The sequence below is a fragment of the Oncorhynchus gorbuscha genome, linkage group LG15 (genome assembly GCF_021184085.1).
Source record: "Oncorhynchus gorbuscha isolate QuinsamMale2020 ecotype Even-year linkage group LG15, OgorEven_v1.0, whole genome shotgun sequence".
Lineage (NCBI taxonomy): Eukaryota > Metazoa > Chordata > Actinopteri > Salmoniformes > Salmonidae > Oncorhynchus > Oncorhynchus gorbuscha.
Window position 1 is genome coordinate 81,380,688 of NC_060187.1, and position 22,133 is coordinate 81,402,820.

At 47.8% G+C, this 22,133-nt stretch overlaps 4 protein-coding genes across 8 annotated transcripts in view; all 4 read right to left on the reverse strand.

The window, feature by feature from the left end:
- The window catches only part of LOC123998204 (AP-4 complex accessory subunit RUSC1-like), a 37,521-nt gene extending 35,305 nt beyond the window's left edge, over nt 1-2,216 (reverse strand). Inside the window, exon 1 of one of the 5 annotated variants that reach the window (XM_046303228.1) lies at nt 1,126-2,216. In XM_046303228.1, the coding sequence (XP_046159184.1) occupies nt 1,126-1,318 (193 nt within the window). In that variant the 5' untranslated portion in view covers nt 1,319-2,216. The remainder of the gene's footprint in view (nt 1-1,125) is intronic. The other 4 variants (XM_046303227.1, XM_046303230.1, XM_046303229.1 and 1 more) reach the window with 4 other exon arrangements.
- Nucleotides 2,217-2,269: 53 nt separating this feature from the next.
- Nucleotides 2,270-6,217, reverse strand: LOC123998203 (uncharacterized protein DDB_G0284459-like). The gene is made up of 2 exons (XM_046303226.1): nt 6,093-6,217; nt 2,270-4,549 (listed from the first exon to the last, which is right to left on the reverse strand). The coding sequence occupies exon 2, from the start codon at nt 4,422-4,424 to the stop codon at nt 2,271-2,273; it is 2,154 nt and encodes a 717-aa protein (XP_046159182.1). The 5' UTR covers nt 4,425-4,549; nt 6,093-6,217; the 3' UTR covers nt 2,270.
- Nucleotides 6,218-8,218: 2,001 nt separating this feature from the next.
- fdps (farnesyl diphosphate synthase (farnesyl pyrophosphate synthetase, dimethylallyltranstransferase, geranyltranstransferase)) lies at nt 8,219-11,752 on the reverse strand. The gene is made up of 10 exons (XM_046300117.1): nt 11,558-11,752; nt 10,739-10,894; nt 10,391-10,531; nt 10,203-10,283; nt 9,875-9,997; nt 9,698-9,786; nt 9,178-9,250; nt 9,006-9,083; nt 8,720-8,854; nt 8,219-8,538 (listed from the first exon to the last, which is right to left on the reverse strand). The coding sequence occupies exons 1-10, from the start codon at nt 11,579-11,581 to the stop codon at nt 8,344-8,346; spliced, it is 1,095 nt and encodes a 364-aa protein (XP_046156073.1). The 5' UTR covers nt 11,582-11,752; the 3' UTR covers nt 8,219-8,343.
- A 4,956-nt stretch (nt 11,753-16,708) lies between these two features.
- Nucleotides 16,709-21,812, reverse strand: LOC123997955 (protein FAM189B-like). The gene is made up of 6 exons (XM_046302707.1): nt 21,666-21,812; nt 21,302-21,570; nt 18,753-18,821; nt 18,479-18,660; nt 18,193-18,339; nt 16,709-18,098 (listed from the first exon to the last, which is right to left on the reverse strand). Exons 2-6 carry the CDS (start codon nt 21,543-21,545, stop codon nt 17,847-17,849), a joined length of 894 nt encoding a protein of 297 aa, XP_046158663.1. The 5' UTR covers nt 21,546-21,570; nt 21,666-21,812; the 3' UTR covers nt 16,709-17,846.
- Between the last annotated feature and the right edge of the window lie 321 nt (nt 21,813-22,133).

Genomic DNA, 22,133 nt, shown 5'->3' on the forward strand with positions numbered 1-22,133 from the left:
GTAGAGAAAGAGGGAGATGGGTAGAGAGAGAGGGAGATGGGTAGAGAGAGAGGGAGATGGGGAGGGAGATGGGGAGAGAGAGTGGGAGATGGGGAAAGAGAGTGGGAGATGGGGAAAGAGAGAAGGAGATGGGGAGAGAGAGAGGGAGATGGGTAGAGAGAGAGGGAGATGGGTAGAGAGAGAGGGAGATGGGTAGAGAGAGAGGGAGATGGGGAGGGAGATGGGGAGAGAGAGTGGGAGATGGGGAAAGAGAGTGGGAGATGGGGAGAGAGAGAAGGAGATGGGTAGAGAGAGGGAGATGGGGAAAGAGAGAGGGAGATGGGGAGAGAGAGAAGGAGATGGGTAGAGAGAGGGAGATGGGTAGAGAGAGGGAGATGGGTAGAGAGAGGGAGATGGGGAGAGAGAGGGAGATGGGGAGAGAGAGAGAGAGAGAGAGAGAGAGAGAGAGAGAGAGGAAATGGGGAGAGAGAGAGAGGGTGAGTAAGAGGGAGATGGGGAGAGAGAGGGTGAGCTAGAAGGAGAGAGAGAGGGTGAGCTAGAGGGAGATGGAGAGAGAGAGAGTGTGAGCTAGAAGGAGATAGCTGTGGGTACCCCCCCCCCCCGGTCTGCAGATTGGATGAATAATTGAATAAGGCAGTGATGACATCACACCAGGCCCACAGGAAGCACTGAAGAGATTCCACCATCTCTTCCTCCCTCTCTGTCTCCCTCTCCCACTCTACCCCATACACTCACCTGTCCATCCCTGAAAAAGAATGAGTGCAGCCCATCTAATCCTCTCTCTCTCCTCCTTTCCATCTCCATCATCTATCTGTCCATCCTCAATAGAAACTACATTCCACTGCACCCATCTATGTATGCATCTCTCTCTTGTTCCCCTTATTTCTCTTTCCCTCTACTCTGGAATGCGGAGAATTCTCCCCGTGTTTTTGTCACCCTTCTCTCTGCTGGTTTCGTTTTTATTCCCAAGAGACACAGTTTCAGATGTGGTGTTGTGTACATAATATTAGATGGAAGGTGACTTCAGTGAATACTGTAGTTTGTTACGACCTCCACATTTTCACCCCAAATCAGCACCTCACAGTCAGCAACTAGGCCTATAGTCATCATCATGATCTAACTCACCTGTTGTTCTTGACTCACAGGTTCTTCCTCCATCAGCTGTTCCTCTCACCTCCACCTCTTCTTTCCTCTTTTCTCCCTCCTCTTTTCTCTGTCCATCCATCCTCCACATGTTCCCTTCACTGGCTGAGCACCCAATCCGCTGCGAGGGACATAACTCGGGTTGTCCAATCGCATCCTCTGCTTTCTGGAACATTTCCCTAAAAGCAGCCAGTGAGGTGAGGGGAGGTGGTTGCAGGAAGGTGGCCTGGGCCTGGGAGGTGTACTCCCATTGGATTCCGTCGCTGTCCGTCTTTTCCCTCCTCCACTTGAGGTTGTAGAGGAAGTCAGGGTCAGGGGTTATGACTGTGGGATCAGGATCCGGTTCAGTTATTAGTTGGTAGGCCGGGGGAGCTGTGTTTGCTACGGTTACGCAGTTCCTTGAAGGTCATCACTTTTGAACCCGACCCTGATGTTGACCCAGATGACGACGTTGACCCGGAAGTAGATTTCTTCAGGGTTTCCTCATTGGATTTTCTAACTTCCAAGGGCGGGGGCAGGGTCAGGGTTTCACCATCGGGGGAGAAAGCCATGAGCCAATCAAATCGCTCAGGGCGTAAAGAGTTGGCGAGTAGGGTGCAAACTTTGAGGGGGGGCAGGGTAGGGGGGACAGGGGGTAAGGGACGCGGGGGGAGGCGGAGGAGGGGTTTCCGAGAGCACAGGGGAATATTTGAAAGTCTCGAAGTTAACATTGTTAGAGGTGTTGGTGTTGCCAGTGCTGTAGTAGGAGTCAGATGCTAGGCTAACGTTAGCCCCAAACCCGCTGTTTCTCTTCCTCCTTCTCGCCATGTCAGTGAAAGACGTGGTTCTAAACACATCTCTGCTCTCCTCTTTCTCTCCCTCATCCTCCTTTACTCCTCCAAATATATCAGTCTCTCTATCCCTCTCCACCTCTGACCTCCCTCCTCCATCTCTCCATCCATCCACAGCCAACCCATCTATATCATACTGCTCCTTAGCCTTCTCCTCTTTTCTCCTCATCCCTCTATCTTGTGTCTGTCCAGGCCTGGAGGTGTGGTGGGTCTCCCACTCTCCCTCCTCCTCCAGTCCCCCCACACAAACCCCCAGCTCCGGGCTGAGTTTGAGGAGCTCAGCCTGGGTCAGTCCTGCTAGCACCAGTAGCTTACGGATCTCATCATCCAACGCATGGAAAGAGGGAGGAGGGGGGAGAGAGGGCGGGGGAGGGATGGCAGGGGGTGGTGGAGTTGGAGATGGAAATGGTGGGGGCAGGGGGGAGAGGAGGGGGCGAGAGTTGGGAGGGGAGAGGGACAGGGGGTCTTCCCGCATCCTGCTTGGAGGGTGGCGAGACGCTGAGCCTCCTTACGGGCTAGGTGCTTCCTACGAGGGGGAGGGATGGGGGGAGTGGAGGAGGAGAGGGAGAATGGGAGAGGGGAAGATTTGTAGAGAGTAAAGTAAGGGATGGGCTGACAGAGAAGAGGAGGGGGGACGGAGCGTGGGGAAGGAGGAAGGGCCTTCTCACACCTGAAGGTGTAGAAAGTGGGGGATGAGGAAGGAGAAGTGCAGACAGAGACGGAGGGGGTGATGTCACGGCTGATGTTGATGTAGGTGTGGAGTTCAGAGTTCACGCTGGCATAGCGGGCAGGGGGTTTGGGGGGTCTCGGTGGGAGCTCTATGGGCGAAGAGGTCTCTGATTGTGAGACCAGGGGCTCGTCACAGTCTGAAGGTGCTGTCAGGTCCACTCCAGCATCAGAGAACTCCTGGGAATCTCCCAAAGACCCTCCCCGGCCCTTATACATCTTCCAAGACATATCCACGTTCCCCATCTCATCCAGAACATCAGAGAGATCCTCCTTGCCCAGATCGCTTAGATCCAGTCCCTTCTCATGGAGCCTGGTGATGTGGGCCAGCTTCACCTGCCTGTTGACACTCTCCAGTCGGTCCAGGTGATCCAGTCGATCCCTCAGTAGATCCCCTTGAGGATCCCCTTGAGGATCCCCCTCCAGGTCCCAGCGAGCCACCTGAATCACCTGGCTAAAGCGCTCCATCTTTCCAAAGTCTCCCACTGACTCCAGGAAGTCCAGGAGGCCTAGTTTGGCAACCTCTGACCCTAAGCCTGTCTGACCTTTGACCCCCAGGTAGTCAGAGGAGGAGGGGGAGGCGGGGGCAGAGGGGTAGCCCTCGTCTGGGGAGCAGGCGTGTGGGGGGGGAGGGCAACGAGAGACAGAGGGGGGTTTGGGGTTGAGGAGCAGGACAGGGGGTGAACGGGAGGCTGGATAGCGTTCAGGAACATGAATGTGAGTGTGGTCCTGAGAGATTGACAGATCAGCGTTCCACTTCTGGCCAGAGGACGAGAGAGAGGTGGAGAGATCGGCGCAGTCTGACTCTAGATCGGAGCAGGAGCTGATTGAAGTGGAAGATGAGGAGGTGGAGGAGGTCAGGGAGAGATCCAGGAGAGAGGGAGGGCAGTCGCAGCACGATGGGACCAACGTGTCGTCATCATCATCATCATCTCCCTCCTCATCATCAACTTCAACATCAACACTGTTTTCCTCTTCCTCCTCTGTTTCTTTCTTGTTATCCATCTCTTCCTCCGTTTCTTTCTTGTTGTCTATGACCACATCTGTGTTCTTGTTAACATCTGCATTCTCCTCATCTATTTTTCCTTTCTCCAGTTCCAGGGCATTAGGGGGGCAGGCTGGGGCCAGGACCTGAGGCTGGGGCTGAGAGGGGCTGGCCTGAGTCTTGGTCTTGCCCCCTGTCCCCTCCTGTCTCTGGGGTAGCAGGGGAGGTGGTGGAGGGGGCTGAAGCTTCAGCTGCTGTCTGATGGAGATGGTATTGTTGTTGTTGTGGTTGTGGTTGAACAGACTGTTATTGTCCTGGGGGGAATGGCCGTCGCAGCACAGACAAGGCAGGCTGGGTTCATTACAGTTGGGGTCCAGATGAGGAAGAAGAGGAATAGGAGGAGGAAAAGGGGCGCGTTTCGACACAGCTGCTGCTGCACGGACACTTTTAGGTTTGGGTTTGGATTTGGTCGTAGAGAGGGGAGCTGTGTTTCTCTGTAAGCCCAATCTGGACTGACCCAAGGGGGCACGAGGCTGGACCCCCACCCTGGTCCTGGAAGACTCAGGGGTCGCTTTGGTGGCGCGCCGAGGAGAGGAAGAGGAAATGGTGTTCATGTTTTTGTCTTCCCTCTGGGAAACAGGGCCGTGTTGCTTTGGTTCCGCTGTGGTGGTGGTCCGCCTGCTCGTGTCGATGCGACGAGGCCTCAAGGGCGGAGCGAAGGTTCGGCTAGAGGAGTGCATTTTAGGAATAATACTTTTCTAATTGTCAGTTATTTCTGTTTCTATAGAAACAGGGGTTCTGTTTTCTATCTAAAGGACGGAGATCCAAAACGTGACGGTCACATCTTGGCTTGACTCCAAAGATCCTGCAACATCAAAAGAGACATGCAGTCAATAGAGGCACAGCAGATTACATTTACATTACAGATGTATATGATGATTACAGATAATAGAGATGAGAGGAGTCTGTGCTCCTCTAACTGTACAAGGGACCAGCTTGTTCTTGTTCATAAGAAATCTTACAAGTTAAATCCCCTGGTTTGTTCCATATAACTATTGGGCCTTTTCTGCTGTATAATTACCTCCTCAGTGCTGGGACCAGTTAGATGAAAATTAAATCCATCTCTCCTCCCTCCTATCCTCCCTCTCTCTATATATATATAAACAGACAGAGACAGACACATGCGCGCACACACACACACACACACACACACACACACACACACACACACACACACACACACACACACACACACACACACACACACACACACACACACACACACACACACACACACACACACACACACACACACACACACACACACACACACACCTAAATGCAATGTCAGTGATAGAGAGGAGATCTCCATGAAAACAGTTGGGAACTAATGAAGGACTGTTGTCCTTCAGCATCCCAGTCTACATGACTGTAAGTCGCTTTGGATAAAAGCGTCTGCTAAATGGCATATATTATTATTATATTATATATTTACTCTGAGATTCAGCTTGATGGAGTGAGAAAGGATTACTGTAACTATCATTCTCTCTCTGACAAATATATAGGCCAAGTAAATTGAATCATGATAAATCAATCTCAATTCTAAGCTTATTTGCATTCAAATACATGTTGAACAAATTCTTACAATGACGGCCTAGGAACAGTGGGTTAACTGCCTTGCTCAGGGGCAGAACGACAGATTTTTACCTTGTCGATCTAGCAACCTTTCTGTTACTGGCCCAATGCTCACCAACCTGCTGCCCCAAAATATAGCCTAGTACAAACATCTTTAGTAAACAAGATCAAATTATTTAGAGAAGAAAATCCTCAGTTGCGCAATGACTAATGTACAGGCTGTCTTTTAAAACTCCTCCACTGCCAAGGCTGAACACATATTCCTCCACAGCAGCACCGTGCCCTTCACATCAAACGGGGAGAAGGTAGGCCCATAGAAATCAGAACCTGAACAGCGCTTAGATCGGGCCTGGGACACGTCGCCCTGTTCAGAACCGTTAGAATAACGTCCCGTAACCGCAGAGCACATCATCTGCCGGATTTTCGGTATTTACCATCGGATTTACCGACCTGAAGTGGCGGATGGAGACCGTGGAAAGGAGGAGGGGGGAGAGAGGGGGTACCTCAAGCCGCATCGTCCTGACACAGCCACCCCCCGCTACTATGACAAAATGTGTTGCAATGTTTATTAAATTAACTACAACATGATTACATCTGTCATTCTAGTAAACAACCGTAGGCTATAAATCAAGAAAACGGTTATTGGTTATCTGGATCTGGGGATGTAGGCAGGTGTTGAAAGCATAGCAAAACGTATAGCCTAGATCTCGGTAAATAGAGAGCATTTGATCAACAACACCTATAATCATATGATTGTGAGATATTTGACTCACCATCAGCTTCGTTGAGGAGAAGATGGAGATGCTGGATCCCGTTCTCTGTAAACGGATGCGAGTGCGCAACCCCGTCCGACCAAACGAACAGCCTCTCCAATGGTTAAAGCGAGAGCTCTCTCCTCTCGCGACCACCTTATCTTTCGTCATCCGCCGGGACCACACCCCTCTTCTGCCTCACCAATCAACCTCCCTCTCTGTTCATCTGTAAGCTCCTTCCATCCCTCTCAGCCTTCGCTTCCTCCCTCCAAGAAAAAGACAATCACTACGGAATCCTCTACCGTATTCTCTTTGATCTCTAGTATTGGAATCATTCTTCCTATCCGCCATCCCACTCCCTCCATCTTTATTATTCTCTTTCATTCTCAGTGGAAATGGAAGGTAACATGGTAAAATCACATGCTGTATAGTACTCTAGTCACACTGATCGAGGAAGACAGGGCTACACGGTTTCCTTAAAACACAGGAACTGTGAAAAATAGACTCATTGTCTTTATGAATCATGATGGAAAGCCAAACACAATGTTACTGCTCGCTGTACTATATTGTTTTCCACAAAAGGTCTGCATACTAAACCCATGTTGGTCACATTTCTTTATTAAAAGCAATAAGATGCCATATTGTCAACAACAGGTAGATGTACAGTAGTAATTAGAAAGAGATGATTATACACAGAGGGAGATAGAGAAAACAAAATACAAAGACAGAACATGGTGTGAGAGACAGCAGGTTTGTTCCTTTCAGGCAGCTTCCTGCTCTAGTCCATTCACTCTGCCGGTAGAGACCAGAGCCCTCTGCCGGTAGAGACCAGAGCCCTCTGCCGGTAGAGACCAGAGCCCTCTGCCGGTAGAGACCAGAGCCCTCTGCCGGTAGAGACCAGAGCCCTCTGCCGGTAGAGACCAGAGCCCTCTGCCGGTAGAGACCAGAGCCCTCTCTGCCGGTAGAGACCAGAGCCCTCTGCCGGTAGAGACCAGAGCCCTCTGCCGGTAGAGACCAGAGCCCTCTGCCGGTAGAGACCAGAGCCCTCTGCCGGTAGAGACCAGAGCCCTCTGCCGGTAGAGACCAGAGCCCTCTGCCGGTAGAGACCAGAGCCCTCTGCCGGTAGAGACCAGAGCCCTCTGCCGGTAGAGACCAGAGCCCTCTGCCGGTAGAGACCAGAGCCCTCTGCCGGTAGAGACCAGAGCCCTCTGCCGGTAGAGACCAGAGCCCTCTGCCGGTAGAGACCAGAGCCCTCTGCCGGTAGAGACCAGAGCCCTCTGCCGGTAGAGACCAGAGCCCTCTGCCGGTAGAGACCAGAGCCCTCTGCCGGTAGAGACCAGAGCCCTCTGCCGGTAGAGACCAGAGCCCTCTGCCGGTAGAGACCAGAGCCCTCTGCCGGTAGAGACCAGAGCCCTCTGCCGGTAGAGACCAGAGCCCTCTGCCGGTAGAGACCAGAGCCCTCTGCCGGTAGAGACCAGAGCCCTATGCCGGTAGAGACCAGAGCCCTATGCCGGTAGAGACCAGAGCCCTATGCCGGTAGAGACCAGAGCCCTCTGCCGGTAGAGACCAGAGCCCTATGCCGGTAGAGACCAGAGCCCTATGCCGGTAGAGACCAGAGCCCTATGCCGGTAGAGACCAGAGCCCTATGCCGGTAGAGACCCTGAGAGCCCTGTGCCGGTAGAGACCAGAGCCCTCTGCCATCAGAGACCATCATCTGCCGGTAAGACCAGAGCCCTTGCCGGTAGAGACCAGAGCCCTCTGCCGGTAGAGACCAGAGCCCTCTGCCGGTAGAGAAAGAGAGCCCTCTGCCGGTAGAGACAGAGCCCTCTGCCGGTATGACCAGAGCCCTCTGCCGGTAGAGACCAGAGCCCTCTGCCGGTAGAGACCAAGCCCTATGCCGGTAGAGACCAGAGCCCTATGCCGGTAGAGACCAGGGGTGCCGGTAGAGACCAGAGCCCTTTAGAGACCAGAGCCCTATGCCGGTAGAGACCAGAGCCCTATGCCGGTAGAGACCAGAGCCCTATGCCGGTAGAGACCAGAGCCCTATGCCGGTAGAGACCAGAGCCCTCTGCTAAACAGGGCCCCAGGTTGTCATCCTGATTGATGTGATCATCAACCAATGTCACTCCCTGCCATCATCATAATCACCATGGTGTTCACCAAAGGGGTAGGGGCAAGGGACCGAAATGGAAGCAGCCACACCAACTAGCCCTCCTCAGTCCAGCTACAGTGCAACACACACTAAATAAAAACAGTCTTCTCATCATAGTCTTCACTTGTTTCTCTTGTAGATTTTCTTGGCGAAGTTGAGGAAAACTGCGTGTGGAAGGTTTTGGGCGTGACGCGCGATGAGTTTCTGTAAGCGCTGATAGCTGTCGTCTTCGTATTGGTGGTACAGGGTGGGCATCTGTAGGGTGTTGTACAGTGCTTTCACCTTCTCCACACTGTCATGCCGACCATAACATGACTGGAAGAGGACAATAAAAGTGAATTATTTCTCAGAGATATTCTAGTCAGAGCAGTTTACTATATTGAGCTATGTAAAGAAGTGAATAAATGCATTCATTCCCTCAATCATCCATCCATCATGGCTTAGGTGTGTTTACAGTTCAATGGTCAACTGTGACTGTTCATGGTTGACCCCTCACCTCCAGCTCTGCCCTTTGTACTGGGGTCATGACCCCTAGAGCAGTCACCACCAGCCAGCCGCATTTGTTGTCCTGGATGTCTGTTCCAATCTTCCCTGTCACCGCCGGGTCGCCATAGCAATCCAGGTAGTCATCCTGGCAACAGAGAAACATTGTAAAACAATGCTGGTATGACACACACACACACACACACACAGTGGTCTCACCTGTAAAACAATGCTGTTATGACATTGTCCGTGTGTGTGTGAGAGAGAGAGTCAGTCTTATAGAATTACTGTGGTCTCACCTGTATCTGGAAGAACTCTCCCATCTCCAGTAAGATATGTTTGGCGTTGTTGTGTTCCTCTTCACTGTCGATGCCCGCCTGGGAATTATTCAGAAAGAGATACACCATTTGTATAAGTTACAGTTTCTGCACCTTGTATAATGAGACTGACCAGACTAAACTAAACACTCACCATGTACATGGCTGCTGCCACAGGGAGGTAGAAGGAGTAGAAGGCAGTCTTGTACTTTACTATGGCCTTATATCTGACACACATGGAGGTAGAAGGAGTAGAAGGCATTCTTGTACTTTACTATGGCCTTATATCTGACACACAGGGAGGTAGAAGGAGTAGAAGGCAGTCTTGTACTTTACTATGGCCTTATATCTGACACACAGGGAGGTAGAAGGAGTAGAAGGCAGTCTTGTACTTTACTATGGCCTTGTATCTGACACACATGGAGGTAGAAGGAGTAGAAGGCAGTCTTGTACTTTACTATGGCCTTATATCTGACACACAGGGAGGTAGAAGGAGTAGAAGGCAGTCTTGTACTTTACTATGGCCTTATATCTGACACACAGGGAGGGGGAGAAAGAGTAAAGATTATACCCTTCCAAACCCCAACAATACCCTCAACACCCCCCAATCACGCTTATCTTGAATCTCCATATACCCTCCATCGCTATATCCCACCCCTCTCCCTCTTACAAACCTCTCCATGGTGAAGCGGTTGAGGTCTATTTGACCAGGAGGAGCGGTCATCAGGTCCAGTGCCTGGCCCAGCTCGGTCTGGAAGGACGTCTGAAACACACAGGGACAGAGAAACAATTCAGCTACAGCGCAAGAGTCAGCTGTGTAAGTATGTGTGTGTGTGTGTGTGTTTGTGTACCTCAGTGAAGAGCTCCAATAGGTGTACGTAGTAGGGCTGTGCCCTGCAGTGTCTGCGCAGTAGTCTGTAGATGGATCCCTCCAGGAGGAAGGAATCATTGATGGCATCCAGACCCACTCTCTCCTGAGAAACAACAGCTATGTTACTGACTGAGCAAACCCTTTGAAGCCTACTATGTTAACAGGGACACATGGTGTTGTTGACAGGTGATGCAGTATGGAAGTTGATGTAAGCTTACAGTTAGTTTTGGGTAAACCAGTTGGCTGACCATAACAATGCTTTCAGATTAGACTATATTTCTTGTGAGAGCGACAACAGTCAGTCTCACCCTCTTGTACCAGCAGGGCTGACCTCTCCGAGTCACTGAAGCATCCATGATGTCATCAGCTACCAGGAAGAACGCCTGGAGCTGAGAGAGAAATAAAATGTCAACGTCAGTCACTTCACTGTGGTACCTCAGCAAAGTGCTAATTGAGGCAATAACTTTGTGTGTGTGTGTGTGTGTGTGTGTCTCACCAGCTCAATGCACCAGCCAACCACGAGGGCCCGTCGCACAGCATCCTGGGTCAGCTCAGTGGGAGGAACAAGCTCCCTCAAAGAGCCAATCACAGACAGACCTCTGTTTCTTTTTCCTCCAGGAGTGTTGTAATGCAACACCTAAGAGAAAGAGAGACAGAGAAATAGAGATGAGTTGTATGGCATCTTTGCACATCTAAATTTCTCAAATCAAACCCTAGCAACTACCCCTAGACACTTCTCATAGATCTGAAGGATAAATAAATATATAATATATAAATAAATAAATATTTTAACTTCCTATGGTGGTCTCACAACCCCTACACACCCAAACACAACACACCCTACCTCTCGGAGTCTGTTGAGAGCATCAGCGAGGACAGAGTCTGTGAAGTCCTGCTCTGTGAGCTCGGTCACCAGCTCCTCAAACTGGGCCTCAAACAGCTGTGGGTCTGACTGCACCGCCACCGAGTGGTGGGTCCCGTTGCTGCAACTACTGTCACCCTGAGAGTAGAGGACATTTCAGATTGTGAGGGAAAAGCAGGAGGGAGATAGAAAACAACAGCATTAGTTTCCAAAGCATCACATGTAAATAAAGGTCTGGTTTGTGCTTATCCCACCCAAAGAATGCTTATACAGAAACATATAGTTCACAGAGTCAACAACTCTCAGTTTGGTAACTACCAGTACTAAGTTAGTTGGCTATATCAATGTAGCTAACTAAAACTGTAAACTCATTACACACACAAGCAGACAGGATGAACATCTTTACAGCAAACTGCACAACTACAGTAAATGACCGCTAGCAACATCCCAGCGGTGCTGTCGTCAGTAGCTTCGACAGTATGTTCTCTGCAGTAATGTGACGAATTTGAGGTGAAACTAGAGCTAACAGTCTGTGTTCACGATCTCGAAAGACCCAGATAAACAAAGTCTAATAATAGAGATGACCCACTAACATTAGTAAAAATAGCAAGTTACCTTGGCTAGAATACATCTAGCTAGCTAACGTTACCTAGCTACAGTAGACAGCGCTTAGTCTCCAGATAATAAACTAGCCAATCACGACACAAGGCGAGATCACGCCTGAACGTTAGATCCCTTTCATAAATATATAACTAAATAAGCAACTACACACTAGGTTGCAATATCTGGAGTCCTTCTTACCATTATTATCTTGTCCTTGCTCATAGTGACAGTCTGTTTGTCAAATCCCTCTTCACTGGTGTCTCTACCTGTCAAATGGGAGAGTACGACGCACACAGAGTTTGGGAATTCCGTGTATTGTAGTTTTTGACCACGTTGGTGTTTATTTTATCGCATAGCTTCTGAACTAAACCTCCCGACAGCCTTCGCGAGTGATCGGAGGGCCGTGGGACCACAAGGCTTCATATGATATGAGCCTTTTGATTAGATAACGCCATCGAACCAGGATGGGCTTTCAGGCTGACTAACCAATAGAAATCCGGAAGAGGGGGAGTTTAGATGGGGGGGACATGTCTGATGTTTAGAGTTTTGTGGTGAAAGGAACTGCCCTCAAAACATGTACATTAACCCAAGCATGAGTTAGAGGTTTAACCCAAGCATGAGTTAGAGGTTTAACCTAAGCATGAGTTAGAGGTTGAACCCAATCATGAGTTAGAGGTTTAACCCAAGCATGAGTTAGAGGTTTAACCCAAGCATGAGTTAGAGGTTTAACCCAAGCATGAGTTAGAGGTTTAACCTAAGCATGAGTTAGAGGTTTAACCCAAGCATGAGTTAGAGGTTTAACCCAAGCATGAGTTAGAGGTTTAACCCAATCATGAGTTAGAGGTTTAACCCAAGCATGAGTTAGAGGTTTAACCCAAGCATGAGTTAGAGGTTTAACCCAATCATGAGTTAGAGGTTTAACCCAATCATGAGTTAGAGATTTTAACCCAAGCATGAGTTAGAGGTTTAACCCAATCATGAGTTAGAACCCAATCATGAGTTTTTTAACCCAAGCATGAGTTAGAGGTTTAACATGAGTTAGAGGTTTAACCCAAGCATGAGTTAGAGGTTTAACCCAAGCATGAGTTAGAGGTTTAACCCAAGCATGAGTTAGAGGTTTAACCCAAGCATGAGTTAGAGGTTTAACCCAAGCACGAGTTAGAGATTTAACCCAAACTCGAGTAAGAGGTTTAACCCAAGCATGAGTTAAAGGTTTAACCCAAGCATGAGTTAGAGGTTTAACCCAAGCATGAGTTAGAGGTTTAACCCAAGCATGAGTTAGAGGTTTAACCCAAGCATGAGTTAGAGGTTTAACCCAAGCATGAGTTAGAGGTTTAACCCAATCATGAGTTAGAGGTTTAACCCAAGCATGAGTTAGAGGTTTAACCCAATCATGAGTTAGAGGTTTAACCCAAGCATGAGTTAGAGGTTTAACCCAAGCATGAGTTAGAGGTTTAACCCAAGCATGAGTTAGAGGTTTAACCCAAGCATGAGTTAGAGGTTTCTTGGCTAATAGTCTAATACATCAAACAATATATAATATGCAACATTAAATCTGTGGTTCCATAAGAATAGAATAAATAGCGCATTTCTATAAAATGTTTAACCTAGCTACACATTTTGAACGTATTACACACATGAACACTTTCATGTTGTGGATCATTTATTCAATATGTTGAAATACATGACTTGCATTAAAAGTTCTTGCATTAGAACATTTATGTATCATATTTGAAGAGAATAATATGTTTATTCAGTTAGGCTCTATCACTTCAAGCCATACAATTATACAATGTGCAAAATAGGAGGTAGAAATTATAGCAACATTTTTAACACAGCTCAGTGCTTCTGTGTGTTAGAGTGTGTGCGTGGTTGTGTGTCTGTGTGTGTGTGTGTGTGTGTGTGTGTGTGTGTGTGTGTGTGTGTGTGTGTGTGTGTGTGTGTGTGTGTGTGCGTGCGTGCGTGCGTGCGTGTGCGTGTGCGTGTGCGTGTGCGTGTGTGTGTGTGTGTGTGTGTGTGTGTGCGTGCGTGCGTGCGTGAGTGTGTGTGTGTGCATATGTGTATCTGTGTGTTGTGTTTAAATCACTTACATACATAATTGTTTGTATATTCAAAACTTAAGTTTTCACAATATCACCATTGAGTGTATAACTCTTGTCCGACTGGGTTGAGGTTAGTCAGCTTTCTATTCCAATCCAGACAGTATGTCCTCTAAGAATACTGCACGCTTTATGTCGACCAACCTCCAGTATCAGACTATAATATCCAGATTCTCATAGTTCCCACTAAGTCTTGCTGGAACTATCATCCTGAATATCTGATCCCCAACATCTATACAAACGTATCTGTACATTTATTGCAAGAATCTCTTTAGTGCTTTGGGAATCATACTGAGGTGTAATTGATCAGACATAACTGTTCAGCCAGAGCCAGACACATCAGAGTTCATGGATGATAGTTAGTTAGAACCCAGTATATCTATGGCTCTGGGTTCAACAGCACAACATTGATCCATCCCCTTCACTATATATTAACACATTTCCAAAGGCTCAGAGCAACTAGGTTTTGGATGCAAGAGAGAGAGAGAAAGGGAGAAAAGTAAGAAGCATTACCAAAACATGCAGCTAAAGTCATTCTTAGGAGGAGGTTGGTTATTTTATAGGATTTGATACACAGGGAGTGAAGTTGTAGTATTTGAACAAGGCTCCTGTTTCATTTGGAGTACATTATGGGGGGTTGTACCATAACATACGAATCAAATCGCTATGTCCAAGGTCATCTCAGAGACAGGAAATGCCGAGTTTGGGAGTATGATGTCTTAGACCGGTGTAATAAGAGTCAGTTTGGAGTTTGGGGTAGATGGTGTGTGAGTTTTGAGTTTGGGGTAGATGGTGTGTGAGTTTTGAGTTTGGGGTAGATAGTGTGTCAGTTTTGAGTTTGGGGTAGATGGTGTGTTAGTTTTGAGTTTGTGGTAGATGGTGTGTGAGTTTTGAGTTTGGGGTAGATGGTGTGTTAGTTTTGAGTTTGGGGTAGATGGTGTGTGAGTTTTGAGTTTGGGGTAGATTGTGTGTTAGTTTTGAGTTTGGGGTAGATGGTGTGTTAGTTTTGAGTTTGGGGTAGATGGTGTGTTAGTTTTGAGTTTGGGGTAGATGGTGTGTTAGTTTTGAGTTTGGGGTAGATTGTGTGTTAGTTTTGAGTTTGGGGTAGATGGTGTGTGAGTTTTGAGTTTGGGGTAGATGGTGTGTTAGTTTTGAGTTTGGGGTAGATGGTGTGTGAGTTTTGAGTTTGGGGTAGATGGTGTGTAGTTTTGAGTTTGGGGTAGATGGTGTGTGAGTTTTGAGTTTGGGGTAGATGGTGTGTTAGTTTTGAGTTTGGGGTAGATGGTGTGTTAGTTTTGAGTTTGGGGTAGATGGTGTGTAAGTTTTGAGTTTGGGGTAGATGGTGTGTGAGTTTTGAGTTTGGGGTAGATAGTGTGTTAGTTTTGAGTTTGGGGTAGATGGTGTGTGAGTTTTGAGTTTGGGGTAGATGGTGTGTTAGTTTTGAGTTTGGGGTAGATGGTGTGTGAGTTTTGAGTTTGGGGTAGATGGTGTGTGAGTTTTGAGTTTGGGGTAGATGGTGTGTGAGTTTTGAGTTTGGGGTATATGGTGTGTTAGTTTTGAGTTTGGGGTAGATGGTGTGTGAGTTTTGAGTTTGGGGTAGATGGTGTGTGAGTTTTGAGTTTAGGGTATATGGTGTGTTAGTTTTGAGTTTGGGGTAGATGGTGTGTGAGTTTTGAGTTTGGGGCAGATGGTGTGTTAGTTTTGAGTTTGGGGTAGATGGTGTGTTAGTTTTGAGTTTGGGGTAGATGGTGTGTGAGTTTTGAGTTTAGGGTATATGGTGTGTTAGTTTTGAGTTTGGGGTAGATGGTGTGTGAGTTTTGAGTTTGGGGCAGATGGTGTGTGAGTTTTGAGTTTGGGGTAGATGGTGTGTGAGTTTTGAGTTTGGGGTAGATGGTGTGTTAGTTTTGAGTTTGGGGTAGATGGTGTGTTAGTTTTGAGTTTGGGTTAGATGGTGTGTTAGTTTTGAGTTTGGGGTAGATGGTGTGTTAGTTTTGAGTTTGGGGTAGATGGTGTGTTAGTTTTGAGTTTGGGGTAGATGGTGTGTTAGTTTGTTTTGAGTTTGGGGTAGATGGTGTGTTAGTTTTGAGTTTGGGGTAGATGGTGTGTTGGGTTTTGAGTTTGGGGTAGATGGTGTGTGAGTTTTGAGTTTGGGGTAGATGGTGTGTTAGTTTTGAGTTTGGGGTAGATGGTGTGTTAGTTTTGAGTTTGGGGTAGATGGTGTGTAAGTTTTGAGTTTGGGGTAGATGGTGTGTTAGTTTTGAGTTTGGGGTAGATGGTGTGTTAGTTTTGAGTTTGGGGTAGATGGTGTGAGTTTTGAGTTTGGGGTAGATGGTGTGTAAGTTTTGAGTTTGGGGTAGATGGTGTGTGAGTTTTGAGTTTGGGGATAGATGGTGTGTGTGTTAGTTTTGAGTTTGGGGTATATGGTGTCTTAGTTTTGAGTTTGGGGTAGATGGTGCGTGAGTTTTGAGTTTTGGGTAGATGGTGTGTTAGTTTTGAGTTTGGGGTAGATGGTGTGTGAGTTTTGAGTTTGGGGTAGATGGTGTGTTAGTTTTGAGTTTGGGGTAGATGGTGTGTGAGTTTTGAGTTTGGGGTAGATGGTGTGTGAGTTTTGAGTTTGGGGTAGATGGTGTGTGAGTTTTGAGTTTGGGGTAGATGGTGTGTGAGTTTTGAGTTTAGGGTATATGGTGTGTGAGTTTTGAGTTTGGGGTAGATGGTGTGTGAGTTTTGAGTTTGGGGCAGATGGTGTGTGAGTTTTGAGTTTGGGGTAGATGGTGTGTGAGTTTTGAGTTTGGGGTAGATGGTGTGTTAGTTTTGAGTTTGGGGTAGATGGTGTGTGAGTTTTGAGTTTGGGGTATATGGTGTGTTAGTTTTGAGTTTGGGGTAGATGGTGTGTGAGTTTTGAGTTTGGGGTAGATGGTGTGTGAGTTTTGAGTTTGGGGTAGATGGTGTGTGAGTTTTGAGTTTGGGGTATATGGTGTGTTAGTTTTGAGTTTGGGGTAGATGGTGTGTTAGTTTTGAGTTTGGGGTATATGGTGTGTTAGTTTTGAGTTTGGGGTAGATGGTGTGTGAGTTTTGAGTTTGGGGTAGATGGTGTGTGAGTTTTGAGTTTGGGGTAGATGGTGTGTGAGTTTTGAGTTTGGGGTAGATGGTGTGTGAGTTTTGAGTTTGGGGTAGATGGTGTGTGAGTTTTGAGTTTGGGGTAGATGGTGTGTTAGTTTTGAGTTTGGGGTAGATGGTGTGTGAGTTTTGAGTTTGGGGTAGATGGTGTGTTAGTTTTGAGTTTGGGGTAGATGGTGTGTTAGTTTTGAGTTTGGGGTAGATGGTGTGTTAGTTTTGAGTTTGGGGTAGATGGTGTGTTAGTTTTGAGTTTGGGGTAGATGGTGTGTGAGTTTTGAGTTTGGGGCACCTTTCTTCTGAAGGCAGTTTGGAGATGGACTAGGTAAGGGGTGTTGAGGATTACATGTTGATTTTACCTCAAAAAAATGAACCCCCCAAAAAATACTAATAAAGATGTAAGTTTGTAAACATACGGCGACACTAGCAGGCCATTAAACTTTCACTGTCAGTGGGCAAAACGAGTGTACATTTTTCTGTACATTTTACAGTGTCATCAGGAGAAAAGGAAGGTTAACTATTTCACGAGTGGAAGACAAAAAGGTGAGTTCCGTGAACACTTAAAGTGAGTTTCGCTCCGGATGAAGAGCTGGACAAATGAACGTACATTTGAGTTTTGAAAAAGAGTGAGCAGTTTAATGAGTGTATGCGGTTCGTGTAAGAGTGATGTTCACAGCTCCAGAAAAGTGTTTACCTTAGACACAGATCTAGGATCAGCTTATGCTCCACTGATCCTAACCTTAACCATTAGGAGGAGAAACACTAAACTGACCATAGCTCAGAGTCTAGGGGAAACTTAATTATCCTACTCCTTCTCTCCATCCTCTCTAGTCTTGAAGTTAAAGAGAGATCCCAGAGAGTTGTGTTCAGTATGGCTAGGTGAAGGTTGAAGGTAGGAGGTTAGTTGAGAGGTCAAAGTTCAGGAAAGGAAGGCCAGGCGCAGGTGCAGAGGAGGGCTCCATGGGGGAGGAGGAAGGGAAAGCGGTAGGATGCATGTTGAAAGTATTGGAACAAGGCTGTAGCAAAGGTCCAGTCGTTCCCTCCTCATAGTGCTGACTCCCTCCACCGCCCATCAGGATATGTCAGTAGCCTGTTCCTTAATCATTCCTCTTCCCTGTCTAACTCATCCTACCATCCTCCACCTCTCCTCCTCCCTTTGTATCTCTTCTTCATTAGACCATACCATGCCTCCACTCTCCTCTGTGTGGGTACACTTTCTGCCTCCTCTCCTTTTCCTCCCCATCCCCTCCCATCTTTCCTCCCTCCTCCCCCTCTTACAGGGCTGACTCTGTATACAGTGCCCCTGATGACCCGTGGGGGGGGTTGGCCGTCAGTAATCGCCATAGCGATGCAGAGGAGGAGGAGCTTAAGTCGCCGCAGCTGCGCAAGTGGATCCCCTCCGTCACAGGGGGTTGGTTGCTATGACGGCGGTTGTGGCGGCTGTCGCTATGGGAGTGGTGGTGACCACGATGATGAGGGTGTGGCGGGTGGGATCCCTGGCTGGCCCCCCAGGAGTTACGTAACACCTTGAGACAGACAGACACTAGTGTGAGTGTGTGTGTCTGTATGTGAGTGTGTGTGTATTTACTGTATGTGTGTATATGTGTCAGTGTGTGTTACCTGCTCTAAAGGGAGATGGCCTGTCCCGTTGCCCTCCACCCCGCCTCTCCTTTTCTGACCCTGTCCCGTGTTCCCAGAATTCTCTGCGGCGGACGCCAGGTTCCGTTTGGAGCGCTGCAGGAAGCGAGCCACCAAACCCCTCGTCACCTGACAGGAAGAAAAGGAGAGAGGATGAGAAATGAGGAACTGGCATAATCTTTCTACATACAATATGTTCATTTCTAGATATAAGTATCTTTGCAGAGTTTATGGCTGCTGTTATTAGGCTTTTTCAGCCATTACACACCTTGAGGTCCCCAAGAGAGCGGTTGCATTCTTTGGGCAGGTGCAAGGGAGAGTTGGTGGGGCCTTTGGAGAGGGGCAAGTTGCGCCCCATGGTGGCTTCCTTCACACTGCCCTTCCTGGGGAGGAGGGCTGAGGGGGGCACCAGAGAGGAGCGGGGTAGCAGGCATGCCTCGGAGGTTGGACCTGGTGAAGACAGACAGAAACTATAATTTGTAGTGTCTAACCCAAAGGTGGTCAATTCTGCCTTCTCTAACCGCTAACCTTTAGATTCTCACCTGTGTCTGTAGAGGTCTGAGAGCCCTCCCTCACTCCTTTACTGCCCACTGAGCCACCACTGAAGTCAACTAGAGCATAGAGGGAGGGAGAGAGTAGAGAGCGAGGGAGAGAGTAGAGAGGGAGGGAGAGAGCAGAGAGGGAGGGAGAGAGCAGAGAGGGAGGGAGAGAAGAGAAGGAGGGAGAGAGCAGAGAGGGTGGGAGAGAGTAGAGAGGGAGGGAGAGAGCAGAAGGAGGGAGAGAGCAGAGAGGGAGGGAGAGAGCAGAGAGGGAGGGAGAGAGCAGAGAGGGAGGGAGAGAGTAGAGAGGGAGGGAGAGAGCAGAGTGGGAGGGGGAGAGCAGAGAGGGAGGGAGAGAGCAGAGAGGGAGGAGAGAGAGGAGAAGGAGCTGGGAGAAGGGCGAGAGGGTGGGAGAGATGAGAGAGGTAGGGAGAGTTGAGAAAGGGAGGAGGAGGGAGAGAGAGGAAGGGAGAGAGGAGAGAGGGAGGGGAGAAATGAGAGAGGGAGGGAGAGAAAGGGAGGGAGGGAGGAGAGAGGGAGGGGTCAGATGAAAGAGGGAGGGGAGAGGGGAGAAAGGGAGGAGGGAGAGAGAGGGAGGGAAAATAGGAGTGAGGAAGAGGAGAGAGGGATTGGTCAGAGGAAAGAGAGTGGGAGGGAGGGGAGAGAGGAGAAAGGAAGGGAGAGAGGAGAGAGTAAGGGAGAGAGGTGAGAGGGAGAGAGAGAGGGACAGAGAAAGGGAGGTATGATATAGATATGAAATGCAAACTATCACCATGTCTTTCTTGCATAGTGTATTCATAGCGTGTTCATAGTGTGTTCATAGTGTGAGTTGTAAATCACTAACACTGGATGTCTGTACATGTGTGTTGTGTGTGTGTAGTAGAGGTCGACCGATTATGATTTTTCAACGCCGATACCGATTGTAATTGTTTGTTGTTGTAATAATGACAATTACAACAATACTGAATGAACACTTATTTTAACTTAATATAATATATCAATCAAATTAATTTAGCCTAAAATAAATCATGAAACGTTCAATTTGGTTTAAATAATGCAAAAACAAAGTGTTGGAGAAGAAAGTAAAAGTGCAATATGTGCCATGTAAAAAAGCTATTGTTTCAGTTCCTTGCTCAGAACATGAGAACATATGAAAGCTGGTGGTTCCTTTTAACATGAGTCTTCAATATTCCCAGGTAAGAAGTTTTAGGTTGTAGTTATTCTAGGAATTCTAGGACTATTTCTCTCTATACGGTTTGTATTTCATATACCTTTGACTATTGGATGTTCTTATAGGCACTTTAGTATTGCCAGTGTAACAGTATAGCTTCCGTCCCTCTCTTCGCTCCTACCTGGGCTCGAACCAGGAACACAACGACAACAGCCACCCACAAAGCAGCGTTACCCTTGCAGAGCAAGGGGAATAACTACTCCAAGTCTCAGAGCGAGTGACGTTTGAAATGCTATTAGCGCGCACCCCGCTAACTAGCTAGCCATTTCACATTGGTTACACCAGCCTAATCTCGGGAGTTGATAGGCTTGAAGTCTTAAACAGCAGAGCTGCTGGCAAAACGCACGAAAGTGCTGTTTGAATGAATGCTTACGAGCCTGCTGCTGCCTACCATCGCTCAATCAGACTGCTCTATCAAATCATAGACTTGATTATAACATAATAACACACAGAAATGCAAGCCGTAAGTCATTAATATGGCCGAATCCAGAAACTATCATCTCGAAAACAAGACGTTTATTCGTTCAGTGAAATACGGAACAGTTCCGTATTTATCTAAAGGGTGGCATCCATAAGTCTAAATATTTCTGTTACATTGCACAACCTTCAATGTTATGTCATAATTACCTAAAACTCTGGCAAATTAGTTCGCCACGAGCCAGGCGGCCCAAACTGTTGCATATACCCTGACTCTGTGTGCAATGAGCGCAAGAGAAATTACACAATTTCACCTGGTTAATATTGCCTGCTGACCTGGATTTCTTTTTGCTAAATATGCAGGTTTAAAAATATATACTTCTGTGAATTTATTTTAAGAAAGGCATTGGTGTTTATGGTTAGGTACACGTTGGAGCAACGACAGTCCTTTTTGCGAATGCGCACTGCATCGATTATATGCAACGTAGGACACGCTAGATGAACTAGTAATATCATCAACCATGTGTAGATATAACTAGTGATTATGATTGATTAAGTTTAATGCTAGCTAGCAACTTACCTTGGCTTCTTACTGCATTTGCGGAACAGGTGGGCTCCTCGTGAGGCAGGTGGTTAGAGTGTTGGACTAGTTAAACCTAAGGTTGCAAGACTGAATCCCTGAGCTGACAAGGTAAAAATCTGTCGTTCTGCCCCTGAACAAGGCAGTTAACCCACTGTTCCTAGGCCATCATTGAAAATAAGAATGTGTTCTTAACTGACTTGCTTAGTTAAATAAAGATGAAATAAAGGTGTAAAAAAAAAATCTGATTGTTATGAAAACTTGAAATCGGCCCTAATTAATCGGCCATTCCGATTAATCGGTCGACCTCTAGTGTGTACCCACCTGTATCAGCAGAAGAGCTGAGGCCAGGCTCGCTGTGTGACCTCACTAGGGGCAGAAGCCCGGCACTATCCCCCCTCTCGCTCCTTTCGCCCTGACGACGCAAGTACAACGGCTGTAGGGGGAGGGGTACGCCGTTGAGGTGACCATCCTGCTGATTGACAGCTCGTTTCTCTAGGATAGAGGAGCGCTGGTGAGAGGTGGCGCCCCCTAGCAGCTCCAACTGGGAACAACTACTGGCCAACATAGCCTGTCGCCTCAACACTGGAGACCTGCAAAGAAGGGGGAGGGGGAGGGTTGTTCTCTTTTGAGAAGGAGCTGTAAGAAAGTGGCTGTGAACTGTGTGTGTGATTGTCCTTGTATTTACCTGTATGTAGCTGTAGCAGTACTAGATGAGGAGCAGGAGTTGGACCTCTCTCCTCTGTAGCATCGCCTGGCCCTGGGGCCCACCAGGGGACTCTCTACCAGGGGACTCTCCGGGGCTTGGGGAGGGGGGGCCACGGAAGCTCACATACTCCCCACCTTCTCCCCCGTCTCCCCCCTCCACTCCCCCGGTGCTCGCTCTCTCCCCCCCTAGCCCCCACCCCCACGAGGCAGGAGTCCTCTGAAGGTGAGGAGTCGTCTGGGATGTCAATGATCTCCGACATCAACAGAGAACCACTGTCCATGGAGACTGGAGGGAGGGAGGGAGACGGTTCATTTACTTGTTTATATTATGCCAAATTTATGAATTGGCAGTGTTGCCTGTTTACAGTTGAAGTCGGAAGTTTACATACACTTAGGTTGGAGTCATTAAAACTAGTTTTTCAACCTCTCCACAAATTTCTGGTTAACT

Excerpts from the sequence above, each read along its gene's own strand:
- LOC123997955 (XM_046302707.1), bottom strand. The coding sequence starts at position 21,545 with ATGTTGGCCAGTAGTTGTTCCCAGTTGGAGCTGCTAGGGGGCGCCACC. Across the intron at positions 18,822-21,301 it reads CAGCTCTTCTGCTGATACAG|TTGACTTCAGTGGTGGCTCA; the intron begins GTGGGTACACAC and ends TCTATGCTCTAG. Across the intron at positions 18,661-18,752 it reads TCAGACCTCTACAGACACAG|GTCCAACCTCCGAGGCATGC; the intron begins GTGAGAATCTAA and ends TGTCTTCACCAG.
- fdps (XM_046300117.1), bottom strand. The coding sequence starts at position 11,581 with ATGAGCAAGGACAAGATAATAATG. Across the intron at positions 9,251-9,697 it reads AACCGCTTCACCATGGAGAG|ATATAAGGCCATAGTAAAGT; the intron begins GTTTGTAAGAGG and ends CATGTGTGTCAG. Across the intron at positions 8,539-8,719 it reads TACAAAGGGCAGAGCTGGAG|TCATGTTATGGTCGGCATGA; the intron begins GTGAGGGGTCAA and ends GTCCTCTTCCAG.
- LOC123998203 (XM_046303226.1), bottom strand. The coding sequence starts at position 4,424 with ATGCACTCCTCTAGCCGAACCTTCGCTCCGCCCTTGAGGCCTCGTCGC.